The sequence below is a fragment of the Rhinolophus sinicus genome, linkage group LG04, assembly GCF_036562045.2.
Source record: "Rhinolophus sinicus isolate RSC01 linkage group LG04, ASM3656204v1, whole genome shotgun sequence".
Lineage (NCBI taxonomy): Eukaryota > Metazoa > Chordata > Mammalia > Chiroptera > Rhinolophidae > Rhinolophus > Rhinolophus sinicus.
In genome coordinates, this window is record NC_133754.1 from 169747974 (window position 1) to 169765597 (window position 17624).

A 17624-nucleotide genomic window follows, 5' to 3' on the forward strand; every position below is an offset into this window, starting at 1 on the left:
GAAACTTCACTACTCTGCTGAATGACATCTCATCTCTTTGTTGTGGCAGCCTGACATTAACGGGCGCATTCTCTCATCTCTAAGGGGCATGACTTTCCACATTAGGCGCTCTGTGCTGCAGCACCCTTGGGATGAACCAGCACTGAGACCTTGGCCACCTAACTTATCTGTGAATTGGTGGCACTGGTTATTTTCGCAGTGTCATTAATAGACATTTTTCTCATCATTGAGATTTTTTCCCCCATACTTTCATCATCCCGCTGTTCCACCCCTGCTTTTGAATATTGGGAGTTCTGCTAGTTACCCCATTTTCTTGCTTGCCATGCAGGCGGCTTGGTACTTCTTTCAGTCATAGGTTATCTGGAATATTTGTTATAGAAATTTTTCAAATTTTTCTGGTTACCCTTCCAGATTTTCCTGGTTCAGATAGGGATTTTCCCCACCATGGTTTTTATAGTTCTTTGGCCAGTTTGATGACAGTTAATGTATGGGCTCTAACTCTGTCATGCATTCTTTCACCATGTATTTATTGAATGCCGACTCTGTGCCCAGTATAGTTCTGGGCACTGAGAGTACAGCAGTTGACAATAGTCTTCAGTTCTGGCCTTCGTGGGAATACTCCTTCTGCTTAGTTCTGGTTTTCTTAATCTGGAAGCTTACCTGCTTCTACTTTTCTTCATTTTCAGATACTGTATCCCTTTAGAAAGATGTCAGTTTAGAGATATTTTAACTTAGAAATTTGTTGATAACTTGGTACAGACTACATATAGATTTGGCACTAATGTATTCTCCAGTAATAATGTATATGGTCATTTGCTTTTTAGCCGATTACACCTCAACAAGAAGGCAACGGACAAACAGCCATATAGCAAGCTCCCAGGTGTGTCTCTTCTGAAACCACTGAAAGGAGTGGATCCTAACCTCATCAACAACTTGGAAACATTCTTTGAATTGGATTATCCCAAAGTAAGTACACTGTTGTCCTCGTTGGAAATGGGCTAGACCATGCTTTTCTCCCCTCCCATGGTAAATACTTACAGAGGCGTTTTGACAGAAGGTATTAAAAAGTCAGGTTGTCAACCTCATAAAATTTATGCTGTAATAGCAGTAGTCCCAGGAACTCAGACAGTGTTAAGTGCCTGGTGGTTTGAATAAAAAAAAGTCTTGTTCCAGGAGAGTCGCTTGTGAACAATAGGAAGAGGAGGCAGTGAGAGAGAGTGAAAGAGCAGTGCGCAGGGGTCTGAAATGGGACGCGGGTCAGCTAGAACTAAACCGAACTCCCCCTGAGAATCTGGCTTCGAGCCAAGAAAATTAGTGATAAGGTAGAGCTTCATCACACCTAATTTCTAATTTCTTTATTTTTCAGGGTTTTAATATCTAATTGTACTGCTCGTATCATAACTATATAATCTGTATATTCATAAACTCAGTGTACTCCCTTCATTGGAGAACGTCCAGTTTTCTTGAGATGAGAGCATTCTTTTTATCTCTTCCCTTCAGTTTCTTAGGAGAACTTAATATTCCTTGATTTTTGTAGTTACCTTTACTGCAGCTATTTGAGACACTGCTTTTGAAAAGGCGTTCTGGGGGTAGACTACTTGTGAGAAGGATGTGTCCTTTAATTTCTACCTGCTTGATTTTCAGTCCCGTTAGTTTTCCCTTTGTGGTCTCTATTCACTTGCCTCAGTTTTTTCATAGTTTTTGCCACTTGGAAACACTGTCCCTCTTATTTCTTTAGGACAATGTAGCTCAAGTAGTGAGAAGGAAGATGATATATACACCACACTTCTCGTGATGACCAGTTTTCATTCTCTTACTTTTTTTGTGTTAGCCCTTATTTTTTTCGGTAGCACCAATGAAAAGAATAAAGAAGACACAGGCATGATAGCCTTAATGCAGCTCTTACTAAGTATGTAGACATGAGTATCATTCAGTTATTTTTTAGTGTTATATTATCATTTTCAGAGTTTCGGAGTCCAAGTATTTGAAGCAAAAAATTAAATATTTCTAGTTTGTGTGTGTTTATATATGTATTGAATAAATTTAAAGAGAGCTAAATTAGGCATGTATAAATCTATCCAATAACTATGTAATTTTTAAAAAACAAGATGTACTTTTAAAATTTTTTATTTTATTTTAATTTTTTTAATTAAATTTATTGGGGTAACATTAGTTAATACCATTATGTGTTTCAGGTCTATAATTCTGTCATACATCATCTGTATATTCCACTGTGTGTTCACCACCAAAGGCTAATCTCCTTCCATCATCATATGTTTGATCCCCCTTTACCCTCTTCATTTTCCCCTACAACCCCCTCCCCCTCTGGTAACCACCATACTGTTGTCTTTGTCTATAAGTTTGTTTTGTTTGTTCGTCTGTTGCTTTTTGTTTTACGTTCCATAAAAGAGTGAAGTCATAATTCTTACACTTTTCCATCTAACTTATTTCACTTAGCGTAATAGTCCTAAGACCCATCCATGTTGTCACAAATGGCAGTATTTTTTTTTTTTTTTATGGCGGAGTTCTTGATTTTTTTTCAAACTAAAAAGTGGCCATATAATTCAGGAAGAATTATATAAATAAAATTAATTGTAAAATGAGCTTTGCAATGAGAAAAATGGAAGTTTTTCAAGCCCCCCATTACATAAGTAAATGGAAAGGAGAATTAATTTTTATGAATGAAAGATTTATTTCATTGATTATAAATGAATCTCAAAACATAGCTTAGACTCATATGCACTTATCCTTGTGACAGTCTCACATTTCAAGTTTTTTAACCATTATCCTACGCTTTCCCCCTTTCTCACTCAACCACTTTTAAAACCTATTTACAAAATTTTTATGTTCCAGCTTTTGTGACATGATAGTCATGGAATTTAAATGGTTGCGGAAGTTAGTGTGGACTTTATTTATAGAAAGGTTTTAAAAATAACCCCAGGAACATATGTAACCATTAATTATGAACATTTGGGATGAATCAATAATTGATTTCTTCTTATGAATGAAGATTTATTTGTTTTTTAATTACAATTTGGGATTATCTCAAGAACTCTAGTTTCACTTAGTTCTTTTTCTACTTAAATTATGTCATCAAGGCATTTAAATTGATCAAGGGGAAAGCTATTTTGGTACTTACTATTAAATGAGTAACAGTATATGCAAGAGCTTGTTTTTAGTTTTTAGTTCACAATTTATTTTCTAATTATAAAAGTATTGTTAGCTGTGTAAATAGAAAATTTAGAAAGCAGAGGAAAAGCACGTAATACTTGCAATCTAAAGGAGAATTCTGATCTCGGCATTTTACTTGATTTTTTAAAAGACCAAAAGCAATGGCAAAATGTTCCACAAGAGACTGAAGTTAAACCACTGAAATCACACAAATTCGAGTGCGAACAGATGAGTCCTTTGTGTCACCAAAGAGGCATGTAGTCATGAAATTAACATTCATATGACTGCCAGGCCCAGTCAACTTTAATTATTTGCTTTTTGTCAAATGTGAATATTGTTTTACAAAAGTAAGGAAGTGTTTTCATTCTGGATGCAACTTTTTCCACTGTTATTTGATTTGGAACATTATAGACCATTTGGGGGGGTAAAAACAGAGCATGTTGAAATTCTAAAATTTTATATAATTTTGGGTATGTGAAAGATTTAATCCTGGTACTTGTTCTGAATTTCTAGGTCTAAATTTTGGTGAGACTTACTATACTAGATTGCCCTGAAAGATTTTTATGCTTTAAGTGTCTTATAAATCCACCTAATATTGACACTTATTCCTTGGGGAAAAAATTAGTTCTTGGAAAAAATTACAAGAATGAAAAAGTATTTTTCACAAAATTGAGTGTCAGCATAGAAGAAGGCATTTGGGGAGAAATTCAGCAGTAACAGGAAAACTCAGGAATCTACATCTAACGTGGCGCGATGGCTTTACTTTAGCAAATTCTGGCCACATGAAGAATGTTTAAAATTAATGAACAGAGTTATTAACAGAGTGAGGCCACTCTAATTGTGATTTTTCTTTTTCTTTTTTGCAAATACAGTCTTGGCATAAAACATTACAAGTTCAGTGCATGCATGTTTGGATTCTTCATTGTTAGCAGTGTAGCTATCCTGAAGAGAAATTGTTTTCTAACCAAATAGTCTTCTAACAAAGAATTAAAAACAATCGAAAATCACATCGGTTATCTAAAGATAAAACACAATACATGTCATAAAACTACTAAGTGTGAAAGATTAGGGATTTACCAAATAAATTTGAAAAATAGTATAAACTACCTAGTTCTTGAAAATAGATAAGTATTTAATATTATCTGTCAAAACGTTGAATTCAGAACAGTTTTCTTACAAAACATTTCCTGCCTGGCATCTATCTTTCACTCAAAAGCTACCCTAGGACATATGTATTAGCTTAATAAATATATTCGTCACCTACTCTGTGCCAGAGAATGTTCTAGGCATTGGTGTCTAAGTCCATTCTGGCATAGAATTTATATTCCACTGTAATCCAAATGTCATAAAATTTGTCTGTAAACATGATGTGTAGGTATTTAGAAATAATTCAAGGTACTCCTACTTAATAGGCAATATAATTGAGTAATATTTTAAAACATTTTTCTATTTTTAAAGGATATTTTTATGTTGTGTACTATACTAAAAACTTTACATTCCTAATGTCTGTAGGGCTAAATCAACGAGATTTTTCTAATATTATTTATATGTCTAAATCTAGTGTTTTTATTAATACTACTTTTTATCCATAAAGCAGGAAAGTAGCATTCATGATTATTGCAGTTTCAGATAGTTATTCAGTTCTTAAATATCAAAGGGCTGAATCCTGGTTTGTGGATTTTTCTATAACTCTCTTGTTCTCAGACTTTTAGTCATCTCAGTGTTTAAAAAGAAAAAGGAAAAAATAGTCATTTTAGCTATTTATATAGCAACCTTTACTAAAGATTTGATGGAGGCTAACCTCATCTAAAGTACTCCCGGGTTTATTTCTAGATTTTATGTACTCATATTCACACTGGGTCCATTTATAGTGGAATTTACTATATACCTCACGTCCCTTTCAGATTTATGAAGTAAATGTTTTCTTATAGTATTTTTATAAACACCATATTTTTGAACATATGTACCTTTGCCTAACCCTTTAGATAGTATAAAAAATATGAAAAATTATTTTTGTGTTAGCTAAGAAAACCTTGAACCAATTTAATATCTTGTATTTTGCCAGTCGCAGTGTAGTTGAAGTGATTTAACTATTCAAATACAGAGAGAGAGCCCTAGCAAATAAAATGTTTGATCAAACTGTGAAGACACAGAGATGATAATCGTAGCTGAAAATGAAGATTCCTGGTTAAAATCTAATACTTCAGAAAACACTTGGAATGCTACCAATATCAGAAGCAATTAAGCGAAAGTTGTCTTTAATAGGAATCTGAACATTTTTTAGATGTTGTGAATTGAGTTTCATTTGCACTCTGGCTTATCAGAAAGTATTTATTTTCCATTTGAAATTAAGTTTTAAGAGGTGTAATCAATAAAAATAAAAACTTTAAACTTTGACTTTGAATAAAGGTAAACTGTACCTCCAGTATATTAACACCATATACTTCTCAAAAAATTTTTACTGTCACCTAATACAGTTTTTTTTTCCTTCCCATTGAGTATATTTCTAGTATTCTATTTTACAAAGTTTTTTCCTGCTGAGGTAAAAGGTTAAGAGTAGCTTTTTATGTTTTATGGAATTGTATTGCTTATAAACATTTCCTTTCTCTGTACTCACTCATACGTGCAAAACACCATAAATTATAAAAACATTAAAGAAACTGTTAAATTTAGAAAAACAAGGAACTCCTTCAAGCAAGCCTAGCTGAGCAGTTTACTACGTAGTAGGAAAGCTAATTGTTACTATTACCCTTTGGAAAGTCACTCAACCTTTCTAATCCTCACTGTCAAGGTCAATGTGTTATGGTGGGTCACCCAAACATTGTTTTGACAGTCAGGTTGGCAGGATGGCTGACACTTTATGGGACTCAGAATCAACCCTTTGGGAAATTTCAGGGGTGTGGCAGGAGTGGTGCCCTTCCCATTCTCAGATTTTTATCTGGTCTCCAGGAACTAGGTAGCTATAAAGTTGGTTTCAATACCTTTTGAGTGGCAGTTCAAGTCATTAAAAGAAGCTATCGGATAGAATATGTAATAATAGGTAGAAAGTAGGAGGAAAGTATACTTTTTTTGTTTTGTTTCTATAAATTTTATTGGGTAATATTGAGGGACAGTGTGTTTCTTCAGGGTCCCTCAGCTCCAAGTCCAGTTGCCGTTTTCAATCTTTAGTTGCAGGGGGCACAGCCCCACCATCCTATGCGGGAATTGAATCGGCACAATTGCTGTTGAGAGCTCTTGCTCTAACCAGCTGAGCCATCTGACTGCCCCACCAGTAGCTCAGCGGCAGCTCGTTGTTTTCAATCTAGTTGTGGAGGGCGCAGCTCTCTGGCCCATGTGGGAATCGAACCAGCAATCCTGTTGTTCAGAGCTCACGCTCTAACTAACTGAGCCATTTGGACACCGCCAGTATACATTGTTTTCTCCTCTAGTTAATTACTGAGACAACATTTTCGTCACTTGAAAAAAAATCTTACTACGTCTTCATGGACCTTAGTCATAGCTCTTTTGTGCTCAATCACTAATCTCTATATTGCCAGTTTTTGCTGAGATGCTATGTATTAGGCAAACAGTAATTAATTGTTGTGCTCAAGGGCACTGTAAACATTTTATTTCCACTTTTTACTTGCGTATGCTTATTAATAGGAGTAAATAAAATAGGGCTTCCCTTTACCTGAGTTAGTCCCTGTATGTTAGACACTTAAAGTTGTGTCCTGAGCTCTTTCTATTTTTTAGAACACATGGCTTTGCTATTTTTTCATGAAGATAATTATTTGAAAAAAAAAATACTACTTTGAATACATATCTCACGAAATGTTAGAGTAGCATCTTTGTACATGAAAGCAAATACTTTTTAAAAATTCAGTGGTTTACTAAATGGTAACTTAGAGCTCAAGATTTTATAAATCGGGTTACATGTCAAAATCAAATTCTGATTCAGAAGTCTAAGAATGGGGCCTGGTGCTCTCGTTTTAAAATAAATGTCCCAGGGTAACTTTGACACAGCCAGTGAAGTGCTAAGAAATGACTTCCTTAATGTACTATCAGAGTTAGTAAACATAGCACTGGGCAAAATAAAATCCTGAGTATTCTCATATTTAAAAGGCTAAGTAAGCATGCTTTTCAGAATGATGCATTTTGAATCAAATCAAATTCTACATTATTTCAAAAACTATTATACAATGAAAATCTAATCTCACTTTGTCCTTTTCACGTGAAGAGTTAGGGAAAGCCCTTTAAATTTCTTGTAATGGTATGTACTTCATAGAACCTTCATGAAATAATATTAAGTTCAGAGACAAAGTGCTGGAGAATGGAGGATGTGTTGATTTTGTTTGCTTTCCATGTTGCTGTTACACATCTAGGCACCCTCTCGCGCATTCAGTAAATCTTCAGTAATGAAGGGCATGGGGAAGCTTAAGACCTGATTTAGTTACTAGGCCATGCCTCTGGGAATGGCAAGACTTCAGCTGTAGGCGCCGCCAATCTCCATGATCTCTTCAGCTTGCAGACAGCCCCTGTTCTGGAGAAGCTGCCCTCAGTTAAAGCCAACCCTTAATATCATAAGTGTTTGCATCCATTATGAATATACTCTTCTTCACTTTTAAACTTTGTGTGCATAATTGCTTGTTCTTCTTAATGCTTTTTGGTCAAAGAGTTTAATTGATATAAAATACATTCTTTGGCTAGTATGAAGTACTCCTTTGTGTACAAGATCATGATGATCCAGCCATTGATGTATGTAAGAAGCTTCTTGGGAAATATCCAAATGTGGATGCTAGATTGTTCATAGGTAAGTAACAAATTCTGCAATAACATTTTGCTTTCATGGTATTAGGTAGCATTGATCTTTGCATTAAACTATCGATTAAGGTGTCAGCCGTCCACTGAAGCTATGGGCTGGTTTGTTGGAGAAGTGTAAGGTGTTTATATCCTTATGAGAAAACTTAAGTTATAAAAACAAAAGGTTTTTTGTTTCGTATCTGGGAGTAACAAAATAACAACAACAAAAAAGTTACCCAAATTATGTTTTACTTATCAACCAGATATGAGAGTCTGTTTTTGTTTCTTTAATATTTTCACTGTGTGGCCTTTTCTATATCTCATTCACTGTAATTGGGAGTGAGCAATGGAATTCCCTTTTTTTTTTCTTGCAAAAAGAATATTTTTCCAAAAGCTTGTAGGCTTATTCTGAAGACTTTTTATAGAGGTAAATTTTCCATTAAATATTGATCCATACTTACTAACTAATACAAGAAGTTAAGAATTGGAAAACAAACTAAGAATTTTTCAAAGATAAATGATGTAATTATTTTTTTGAGAATAACCAGTTTTTTCTAGATACATTATGAATAAGGAATGGAAAACAATGTTAAAGTATGTTCATTTAAATTATTAAATGTGCAAGTACTTTTCACTTCTCTCTACCATGTATCTATATAATAGTAAATATTTTTTCACTGCTGTACTTTTAACTTTTCAGGTGGCAAAAAGGTTGGCATTAATCCTAAAATTAATAATCTAATGCCAGGATATGAAGTTGCCAAGTATGATCTTATCTGGATTTGTGATAGTGGAATAAGAGGTGAGGTTTTCCTTATTTATTTTATAAAACTATTCATTTGATAAAAGCAACCTGAAAATAAATTTATCAATCCCTTTTGTTTGCCTAATAAATTCATTTCATCATTATTTCATGGTAATACGTCAAGTTATGCTAAGATTTTGACTTTTTTTCACGCTAACCTGGAATATTACATGTTTAAAAACTTGTTCATTTTGAGAAAATTCTAACCATTAAAGCAATGTAGTCATGAGGGATGTCTGAACATAATGAGCATTTTGAAGCCCCAGCTCCATTAACGAGACTGCAGCGCCAGCTCTGGGTCTTGAGTGGCACCTCTCGCTAGGCTACATAGCTTCAGGTTCCTGGGCCCGGAGGACACCCACCAACCACACTATGGCAGTGTATGACCTGTTCTTAATTGCTGCTAATTCTGGTGATGCCCCTTATCCCTGTTGTTTCCCCAAAGCCTCAGCTCGGCCAGAGTGATTTGTTACAAATGAGCGAAAGACAAGTTCCCGCTTCCCTCAGAAAGGAGAGGAGCTGAGCTGCAGTGCTGCATTGGGCTTCTCAGCCTTCCAGCTCTCCCCAAACCTGAAACCCAGATGGAAGCTTTGTATGTTCTCCTTCCTGGGAGAAAACCACCTGTCAGAAGGGTATCATGTTGCCCACTCCCCATTCTTCACCCTGCGCAGAGGCTGGCTTTTCCGCCTCCTCCCTACAGTGCCTGGTGGACAAGTGCTACACCCACAAACACAGACCTTTTGTTGGGACTTGTCCTATAGCTGGTATTAAAGATGTGCTATTAGTGCAATGAGGTGAAGGCTGTCTGCGCAGAGAAATACATCATTTATATAAGAATACATTTCATAAATAAATAGCAAAAAAAAAATGTAGTCATGGTCCATTATACAGTCCCCGAGCTTTTTCGTAGGTGTAAATTTTCCTTTGTTCATGTGGTACTTATCTTTTACTTTAATCTGTTTGTGGCACACACAATATACGCTCTCACACAAAGGGACAGAAATTAATAGGTGTTTCACTAGAATACATGCTTCGCTTTTTACTTAGCTGATTTTAACAGGAAGACTTTTATATACTGAAATTATAATTTGCATTTTTAAACATTTATACTTACAATAATTTTAGTGTTCTGTAATATTCTGTTATACTCTGATTACCTCAGGTTTCTCAACCTCAACACTATTGGCATTTTGTGTTGGATATTTGTGGTTGAGGCCATCCAGCAGGAGGTTTAGCAGCATCCCTGGCCTCTACCCACTAGATGCCTGTGACACCCCTCTCTCAGTTGTGACAACCAGCAGTGTCTCTGGGTAGTGCCGGTTGAGAACCACTGCCCTACAATATGCATATTTAAGGTCCAGATGCAGCTTTATACAATAAATTTAGTTCTTAAAAACTTGAAGGAAATAAAAATGAAGTAATGTAAAATGATATAAGATGTTTGCTGTTTGCATAGGGGACAATTTTTTTTTTTTAGCTTAAAATGCAAATTTGAAAATTAATAGAAGTGTGGCACTCCTAATTAATCAGTATCATTACACATTTATCCATTCATGGTCAGATTATGTTCATTCTTCACATTGACTATATTGAATTATTTACTGTCGTACATTTGTTATGTTTGCAGTGCACACGTCTGTCAGGTATAATCTCGTTTCATTCCTGTCAGCAGTTTTGTGAGATGCACTATCTTTTACCGTCCAAGAAAGTGGAGCTCATTTCCTGTGGTTGGAGGGTGGAGGAGCCAACACAGGGTTTGACCTTTGACCTCTGCTCCTGTAGCTTTTGGACTAGGACACATTATCCATTATTCCACTTCGGAGGTTCTAAAATGGGGGGAGTAATGTTTTCAAGGTATATCCTGCCTCTGGTACATAGTAGGTGTATACTGGCCTGAAAATGTGTAGAGTGAATTAGCTCATCATAAATTATGCCTTGTTGAAATTTTGTATTCTTTTCAAAGGTGATTGAGATTCCTTTTATTAGATCCAGATGTAAAAAAACAATTCTTCTTAATTTAATAAACAACTCACAAAATATACTTTACGTTAGTAGGCATTTGACTAAAAAAGAATTTTGTCTCTCTCCCCCTTGCCACCTGTTTGTCTTTTTTATTATAGTAATTTCAGACACGCTCACTGACATGGTCAACCAAATGACAGAGAAAGTAGGCTTGGTTCATGGGCTGCCTTATGTAGCAGACAGACAGGGCTTTGCGGCCACATTAGAACAGGTAAGTGCGATGGTCATAAATAATATTCTTCTTATCAGATCCCGAATCTCCCAGAAGCTTGAGACTATTCTGAGAGCTGGGATAACATTTTGTTTTGGACAGGACCAATTGTCCACTAATCAAATTATTGTTTAGTAAAGGAATCTCTGGGTGGTTGCTTTAAAAGAAAATACTTTTTATTCTTATATGCCACATTGTGTTTTTGTTTTAGAAACATCCAAGTTGATATATATATGTCAATGATAACACATCTTCCAGATTACACCCACTCCCTTAATTTAGGTTTAATCTGCATAGTTAGAGAGAATGGAAACAGGCCGGAGGAATTATTCCCTTCTATAAAGAGATCTTGGGAGTCACCATCAAAGCCCTTAGTCCCTTCTCATTCCTAAAGACCTCACTTAATAGCTGCTTAAGGAATTAAGATGTGTGCTTCTGGTCTTTGCAGTTTAGTCCAATGTAGTACCGCAGAGGGCTTCATTACAGTCTGGACATAGGGTCGGTGGCAAGAATCATATTCTTAATTCATTGCCCTGATAATTCTCTTGTTCCATGCTGTGTGTGTAACGCCTGCCATTGAGAAAGATCACTGCTCTCTATTTCAAGCTAGTTAGAAAAGGCAGCATATCTAAGATGGAAATAATAAATAGGGCTTCATGTCTAATAAGTAGGGAAATGACCATCTTATTCTACCATTAATTTAGCAACTTGCATATATCATGACTTCAAAGGGTCTCTACGGAAACGTAGATATGGGAGACAGAATTTTAATATCTGGCCTGTTTATGAAAAATACATTGAAAAATAAAATTGGAAATTGGAAAGAAGCTCAGTGACTCAGGGACAGGAAGCAGCTAGTTATGAAAGGAGACAAGAAAAGGAATTAAGAATTCGATTATCCTATAGGTTTATATAACTATAGGTGATGTTTGTATATGTAAGCATGTGTGTATACTCACACATACACATGTGTACACATACATACACCTATATGTAGATGTGTATGTGTGGTTACATGAACGTTCTGAAAGCAGGCCATTAAATATTTGTTAATATTTTATATGACAATGACTGATACTTTTACCTGTCTTATATCCAAATTAAATTTTATTTGGATATATCTTTGACTCTTGCAGTTTTGGGGAAGACAATATTTATTTGACAGTAGAATGTACTTTCCCCCTCCAGAAATAATAACAAGATAATAACAGAAGTCAACCGAAGAAATTACTCCTGCTATATGTAAACAGGATTTTATACCAGCTTTTATTCAGATAGTTTATGTAAGAATATTAGGGTGCTGATTCAGTCATACTTAAAGGAAATTCATTAGAAATAAGAGTTTATAAACCCATACTTGGAATATAAAATTCTAATTTTTTTTTTTTTTTTTGCAGGTATATTTTGGAACTTCTCATCCAAGGTCCTATATCTCTGCCAATGTAACTGGTTTCAAATGTGTGACAGGAATGTCTTGTTTAATGAGAAAGGATGTGTTAGATCAAGCAGGAGGGCTTATAGCTTTTGCTCAATACATTGCTGAAGATTACTTTATGGCCAAAGCAATAGCTGACCGGTAAGAAAACAAAATTACAGTAGGCTACAGTAGTTTTTAGTGCCTAACTTCTCTTGGTTTATTATATTCGTTAAACCCATGGATTAAGGGCTATTTTATTTAATATTTTTGTTTTGTTTTGTTTTTTGCTAGTGAGTACAGAATAGGTTAATATTTTTAGAAAGTAATAGAAATTATTTATATAGACATGTTATACTAATGAAGCAAATAAGTGTTCTGATTCTTCTGTTAGTCTTCAGATTAATGAGATTTGAAGTGATTAAGAAGCAGAGGCTCTGTGATTGTGAATTTTCATTAGTATGAATGTAAATTTCTGTGTTTTAAAAGAATTAAGAAATATCAGTGTAGTCGTAAGCCAATAGGTGAAAATTTTAAAAATATGATTTCAAATTTTGAAATTTCTCATATTATTTGATGCTTTGCTAAGAAGCTAATTCACTTAACATTTCTCTAACACAAAAATGATAATTTGCTTTTAAAGGGGGTTATTGCCTTGTGTGATATTTTACTGTGATGATTTAGATACGATTTTAAAAACTGAAGTATGTTTTTTTAAAATTCTCTTAGGATGGTGTTCGTATGATTAATGGTTTCATAGTGTTTCACGTGAGATACGTAATGCCACTTTCTGTTTCCATTTCTTTTTGAATATCCACACGTTACACCCCCACCTTTTTTTTGGTTAATAGTGACAGAGACTAAACTATTAAGTACAGAGCCCACTCCATTTAGAACTTTCAGAATGCCTGTATTTTTCAGTTTCTTAACCTAAAATGAGATGTAGTTCCTTCCAGCTCTTAGATGGTACTATCACAGACCTGTGTAATTGCATAATTGCTAAATAATCCATAAGTATGATACACCCTAAATAGGGTACTAATTCTGAGGACGAGGCTCACCCTTTACAGTCGTGAGTAAATGCATAATCAGCCGTACTTGCCACATGCTCATCATAACTCATTTTATAATTATCTTATTTTTCAGAGGTTGGAGGTTTGCGATGTCCACTCAAGTTGCAATGCAAAACTCTGGTTCATATTCAATTTCTCAGTTTCAATCCAGAATGATCAGGTGAATCAGAATTTTTTTATATGTTCATCTCTATTTTCTCACATTCTACACTTTGAATTTTATAGTATTTATTCATCAGAGTATAGATCATACAAATGGATTTGTAGACTTTTTTTCTTGGTACACTAAATAAAAATAACAGAAAGATTATTAAATGCTCTGTAAAGAGGAGGGCCTCTATGTAACAGGGTAAAGAGCTGCTTGCTCATTTTGGGGAAAAATTTGATTAGTCTTGTAACCAGGCTGTTGTTTAAAGAAAATCATTTTTTGTGTTTTTTTTAAGGTGGACCAAATTACGAATTAACATGCTTCCTGCTACAATAATTTGTGAGCCGATTTCAGAATGCTTTGTTGCCAGTTTAATTATTGGATGGGCAGCTCACCATGTATTCAGATGGGATATTATGGTATTTTTCATGTGTCATTGCCTGGCATGGTTTATATTTGACTACATTCAACTCAGGGGTGTGCAGGTATGTGGACAGGCATGAAAAGGTTTGCAGACATTTGGTGGAACTAAAACTTTTCAATTTATAAAAGGTTGAAGAAAATCTATCTGAGCCATTCTTCAGCTTCCCATTGAAGGTTAATATCAGATTTAAACATTCCTTTCCTTAGTGGAATGTGGACACAAAGCTCAACTTGATTTTCAACTTTCAGTTGGTTATATTATACAATCACTTTTATTAAGACTCCAAAAAAAAAACACCGATGTTAAGCAAATCAAAAGTAGTCAAATTCAGAATATATAACAGCAGTTTTTTTAATGCTTCTTATCTACTCATAATTAACTTTTCTTAACCAATATAGCATAACAATTGGATTATCTAAAGAAACAAGACTTTATGTAGTGTACTGAAAAAAGTGAATTCAAAGAATTTAATTTTTTAACTGTGTCTTTAGTTTGACAGTAATTTTTTTTTTTTTTTTAATTCCTAGGGTGGCACACTGTGTTTTTCAAAACTTGATTATGCAGTAGCTTGGTTCATCCGTGAATCCATGACAATATACATTTTTTTGTCCGCATTGTGGGACCCTACTATAAGCTGGAGAACTGGTCGCTACAGATTACGCTGTGGAGGAACAGCAGAAGAAATCTTAGATGTATAACTACAGCTTTGTGACTGTACATAAAGGAAAAAAGAGAAGTATTATAAATTATGTTTATATAAATGCTTTTAAAGATCTACCTTCAGTAGTTTTATCATATGTATGTTTTGGTATCTGTAATTTATTTTGCATGGCACTTGCATCTGTGAAAAAAACAACAACAACACATCTGTAGTCTTGGCCAAATGGTACCCTTTATTTTGTGGCAGTAGAAAATCAAGAGAATTGGTTCTAGGAACCTAGATTTGGTTTCTGTTGTTTATTTTTTTTAATTTTTATATATATATATATATATATATATATATATATATATATATATATGTGTGTGTGTGTGTGTGTGTGTGTATGTATATATATATGTGTGTGTATATGTATATATATGTGTGTGTATATATATATATGTGTGTATATATATATATATACATGAGCTCTGCAACAAACACTGACAGTATCCTTCAGTAGAAAAAGTTTCTTATTTGTGAGTACACTTTTAGAACATTTATAGGATGGCAGCAGCTTTGGGGGTTTAGAAAAGACTAGAAGGTAATCACTGTTCACGTCTGAAGTGAACTGTTACGCAGTGAACAATCGCAGTGAGGTACTAACTGAGAAACTTTTTCAAGCTTTATGCCTACCTCTTGTAGTTGTTGCAGAGCAGATATAAATTGTAATAGGTAGCTAGGCCTTGCAAAAACAAACAGAAAAACTTTAAAAATAATAATAATAAAAGAGCTGGAGTCTAGTATTTCTATGAATCTGTGAGAGATATTTTTTTGGTCTCACTGCAATGAACCAAAAGTGGTTGAGTTTGGTTTTCATTTGTAGCCGTGTATTGAAGGCATCTTTCTGACCAACTCTTGTTGGTTCTGTCTTGAACCATTGTTAATCACTGTGCTGGTAAACCTTTCCTTTCCTTCCCTGCTCCTCACCCGACACACCTCATCTTTCCTTTTTTTTGGGGGGTGGGGGTGGGGTGGTTTTGTTTTAGTGTGAATGGATGTTTTGATAGTTGTGAGGAAAAATGCATTTCAGACACATTTCACACATGAGCTATTTTCTTACACAGTATGTCTTATTGTTAAAAAGAATGTAATTTCATGATACAGGTATTTAATATCTTTTTTAAGTAAGTAAATATATAGCCATCAATAATTAAATTGCAGTAGAGTATTAAGAGGGGACAGGATGAGTTTTACTCTTAAAATTAATCAGTATCAAACTAAGTCTACTGTGTGTGTGGTTTTTTGTTTTGTTTTGGTTTTTTTTACTATTATAGTTAGTCTAGTCTTATTTAAATTGGATTTTTGTATTCCAGTTTGTATGACAAAATAGACTAGATCAGTGCGAGCTGTAAATGCATGCTGTATTTCACTCTTCTCTGCTCCATCATGCCGCTAAACTTGCTTGTCAGGTTGTGCTTAACTTGTGGTGAACTGGACTTGTTTTTGTTTTAAAAAAAAATAGGCAAATATGTAAGGGACAGTGCATAAGCCTTTCTTTTTTTTCGTAGTGGAATTTTTGCTTTTTCTGTAGGATTGGATGGCATGTTGTCCGTATGAATGCCTGCTGCAGGGCTGACTCTGGCAATATGGCAGCTTTAAATTCTGTTACTACAGTTTCCATGTCAAACCATATGTGTAGCATATTAGCAATAACTACATATTTATAGGAAATGAACACTTTTTCACTTCACTGAGCCAATTCATTTAATTGTCTAATGACTATATACATGGTTTAAATTGTACTATATCTGTAAATGTGTATATGCTATGTATACACATTAATATATAAGCTTTTCTCTGGGCCAAACTGCTTCATTCTTTTTTTTTCCCCCCTGCCTTATGATGAATTTGTTTGAAGGGCATCCTCTTCGTGAATAAAGGCTTTGATGCATATTCCTTTCTCTGTGAAATGGGTAGTATTGTTCCCTGAGGAAAGTTGCACAGTGAAAACCAGTCTAGTTGTGACCCACTCCGTGTTTCTGTTTTTAAATCACTGTTATACAAGTTGAATTTTGTAATTTGTTGGTTTGTTTAATGAAGTTTGGTTGAGGCCATCCTATGCACTGCCGAAGTGAAGTCTTGCTTATTACTTAGCTTTTTGCTGATCTCAGTATGGGCAAGGGAACAACAAAACCAAAATGGCTGGACAGACTTCTTGTGTTTTGTAAATATAATAAAAGGACTGTTCTGTCTGTGTGTCTTATGTGGTAGTGGAGTATTTCCTTCAAGTGAAGCTTCACTTAAGCAGACAGAGTGATTCTTTGTTTAGCAAGTTTAGAGTGATAATAAAATGGTAAGAAATAATATAAATGTTGAAGAAAGTATCACAACAGAACTGTAGGAGTCCCAATTTAATAAACTGTCTTTTCAAAGTGTCTAGAATATGCCATGTTTTATTATTTAAAATCATTGTCTTAAGTTTTTTGTTCAAAAAATAAAAATTTGAATACAATCAAAACATTAGCAATAATATATTTTTGTTTCCTGTCTTTCATTTTACATTTTTATAAATAACCTCAACATGTTCCATTATTTGCATCAGAATTATTAGAAGAATTCTGTCAAGTGTTAATTTTGAAATCTTCCTTTTACGTGTGCTACAGGCAGATTTATGACTTAAAGTTGGACTTTTCAGAATTTTGCATGGTAGAATCACCTGGAGATCTTTTTTGAAAATACAGATGCCTGGGTCCTGCCCACAGTGATTCTGGTTTAATTATTCTGGGGTGGGGCCTGAGCTGTGCAGATAGAACTCAGAAGCACTGGCCCATAATAACATTTACAGAAGTCCCATTGGTCCTTTTGGCCCCTCTCTCACCTGGGCTCACAGCCTGAACTCAGCCGTCTAGATCTTATAACTCCAGTGGCTAGGCAAGG

General features: G+C 34.6%; 1 protein-coding gene across 1 annotated transcript in view; it reads left to right on the forward strand.

Annotated features, from left to right (window-relative positions):
• Positions 1–17219, forward strand: part of UGCG (UDP-glucose ceramide glucosyltransferase) — a 34706-nt gene extending 17487 nt beyond the window's left edge. Inside the window, exons 2-9 of the mRNA XM_019749553.2 lie at positions 825–966; positions 7858–7960; positions 8651–8752; positions 10876–10988; positions 12386–12564; positions 13549–13635; positions 13919–14108; positions 14575–17219. Coding sequence (XP_019605112.1) covers positions 825–966; positions 7858–7960; positions 8651–8752; positions 10876–10988; positions 12386–12564; positions 13549–13635; positions 13919–14108; positions 14575–14745 — 1087 coding nt within the window. The 3' untranslated portion in view covers positions 14746–17219. The remainder of the gene's footprint in view (positions 1–824; positions 967–7857; positions 7961–8650; positions 8753–10875; positions 10989–12385; positions 12565–13548; positions 13636–13918; positions 14109–14574) is intronic.
• Positions 17220–17624: the final 405 nt, after the last annotated feature.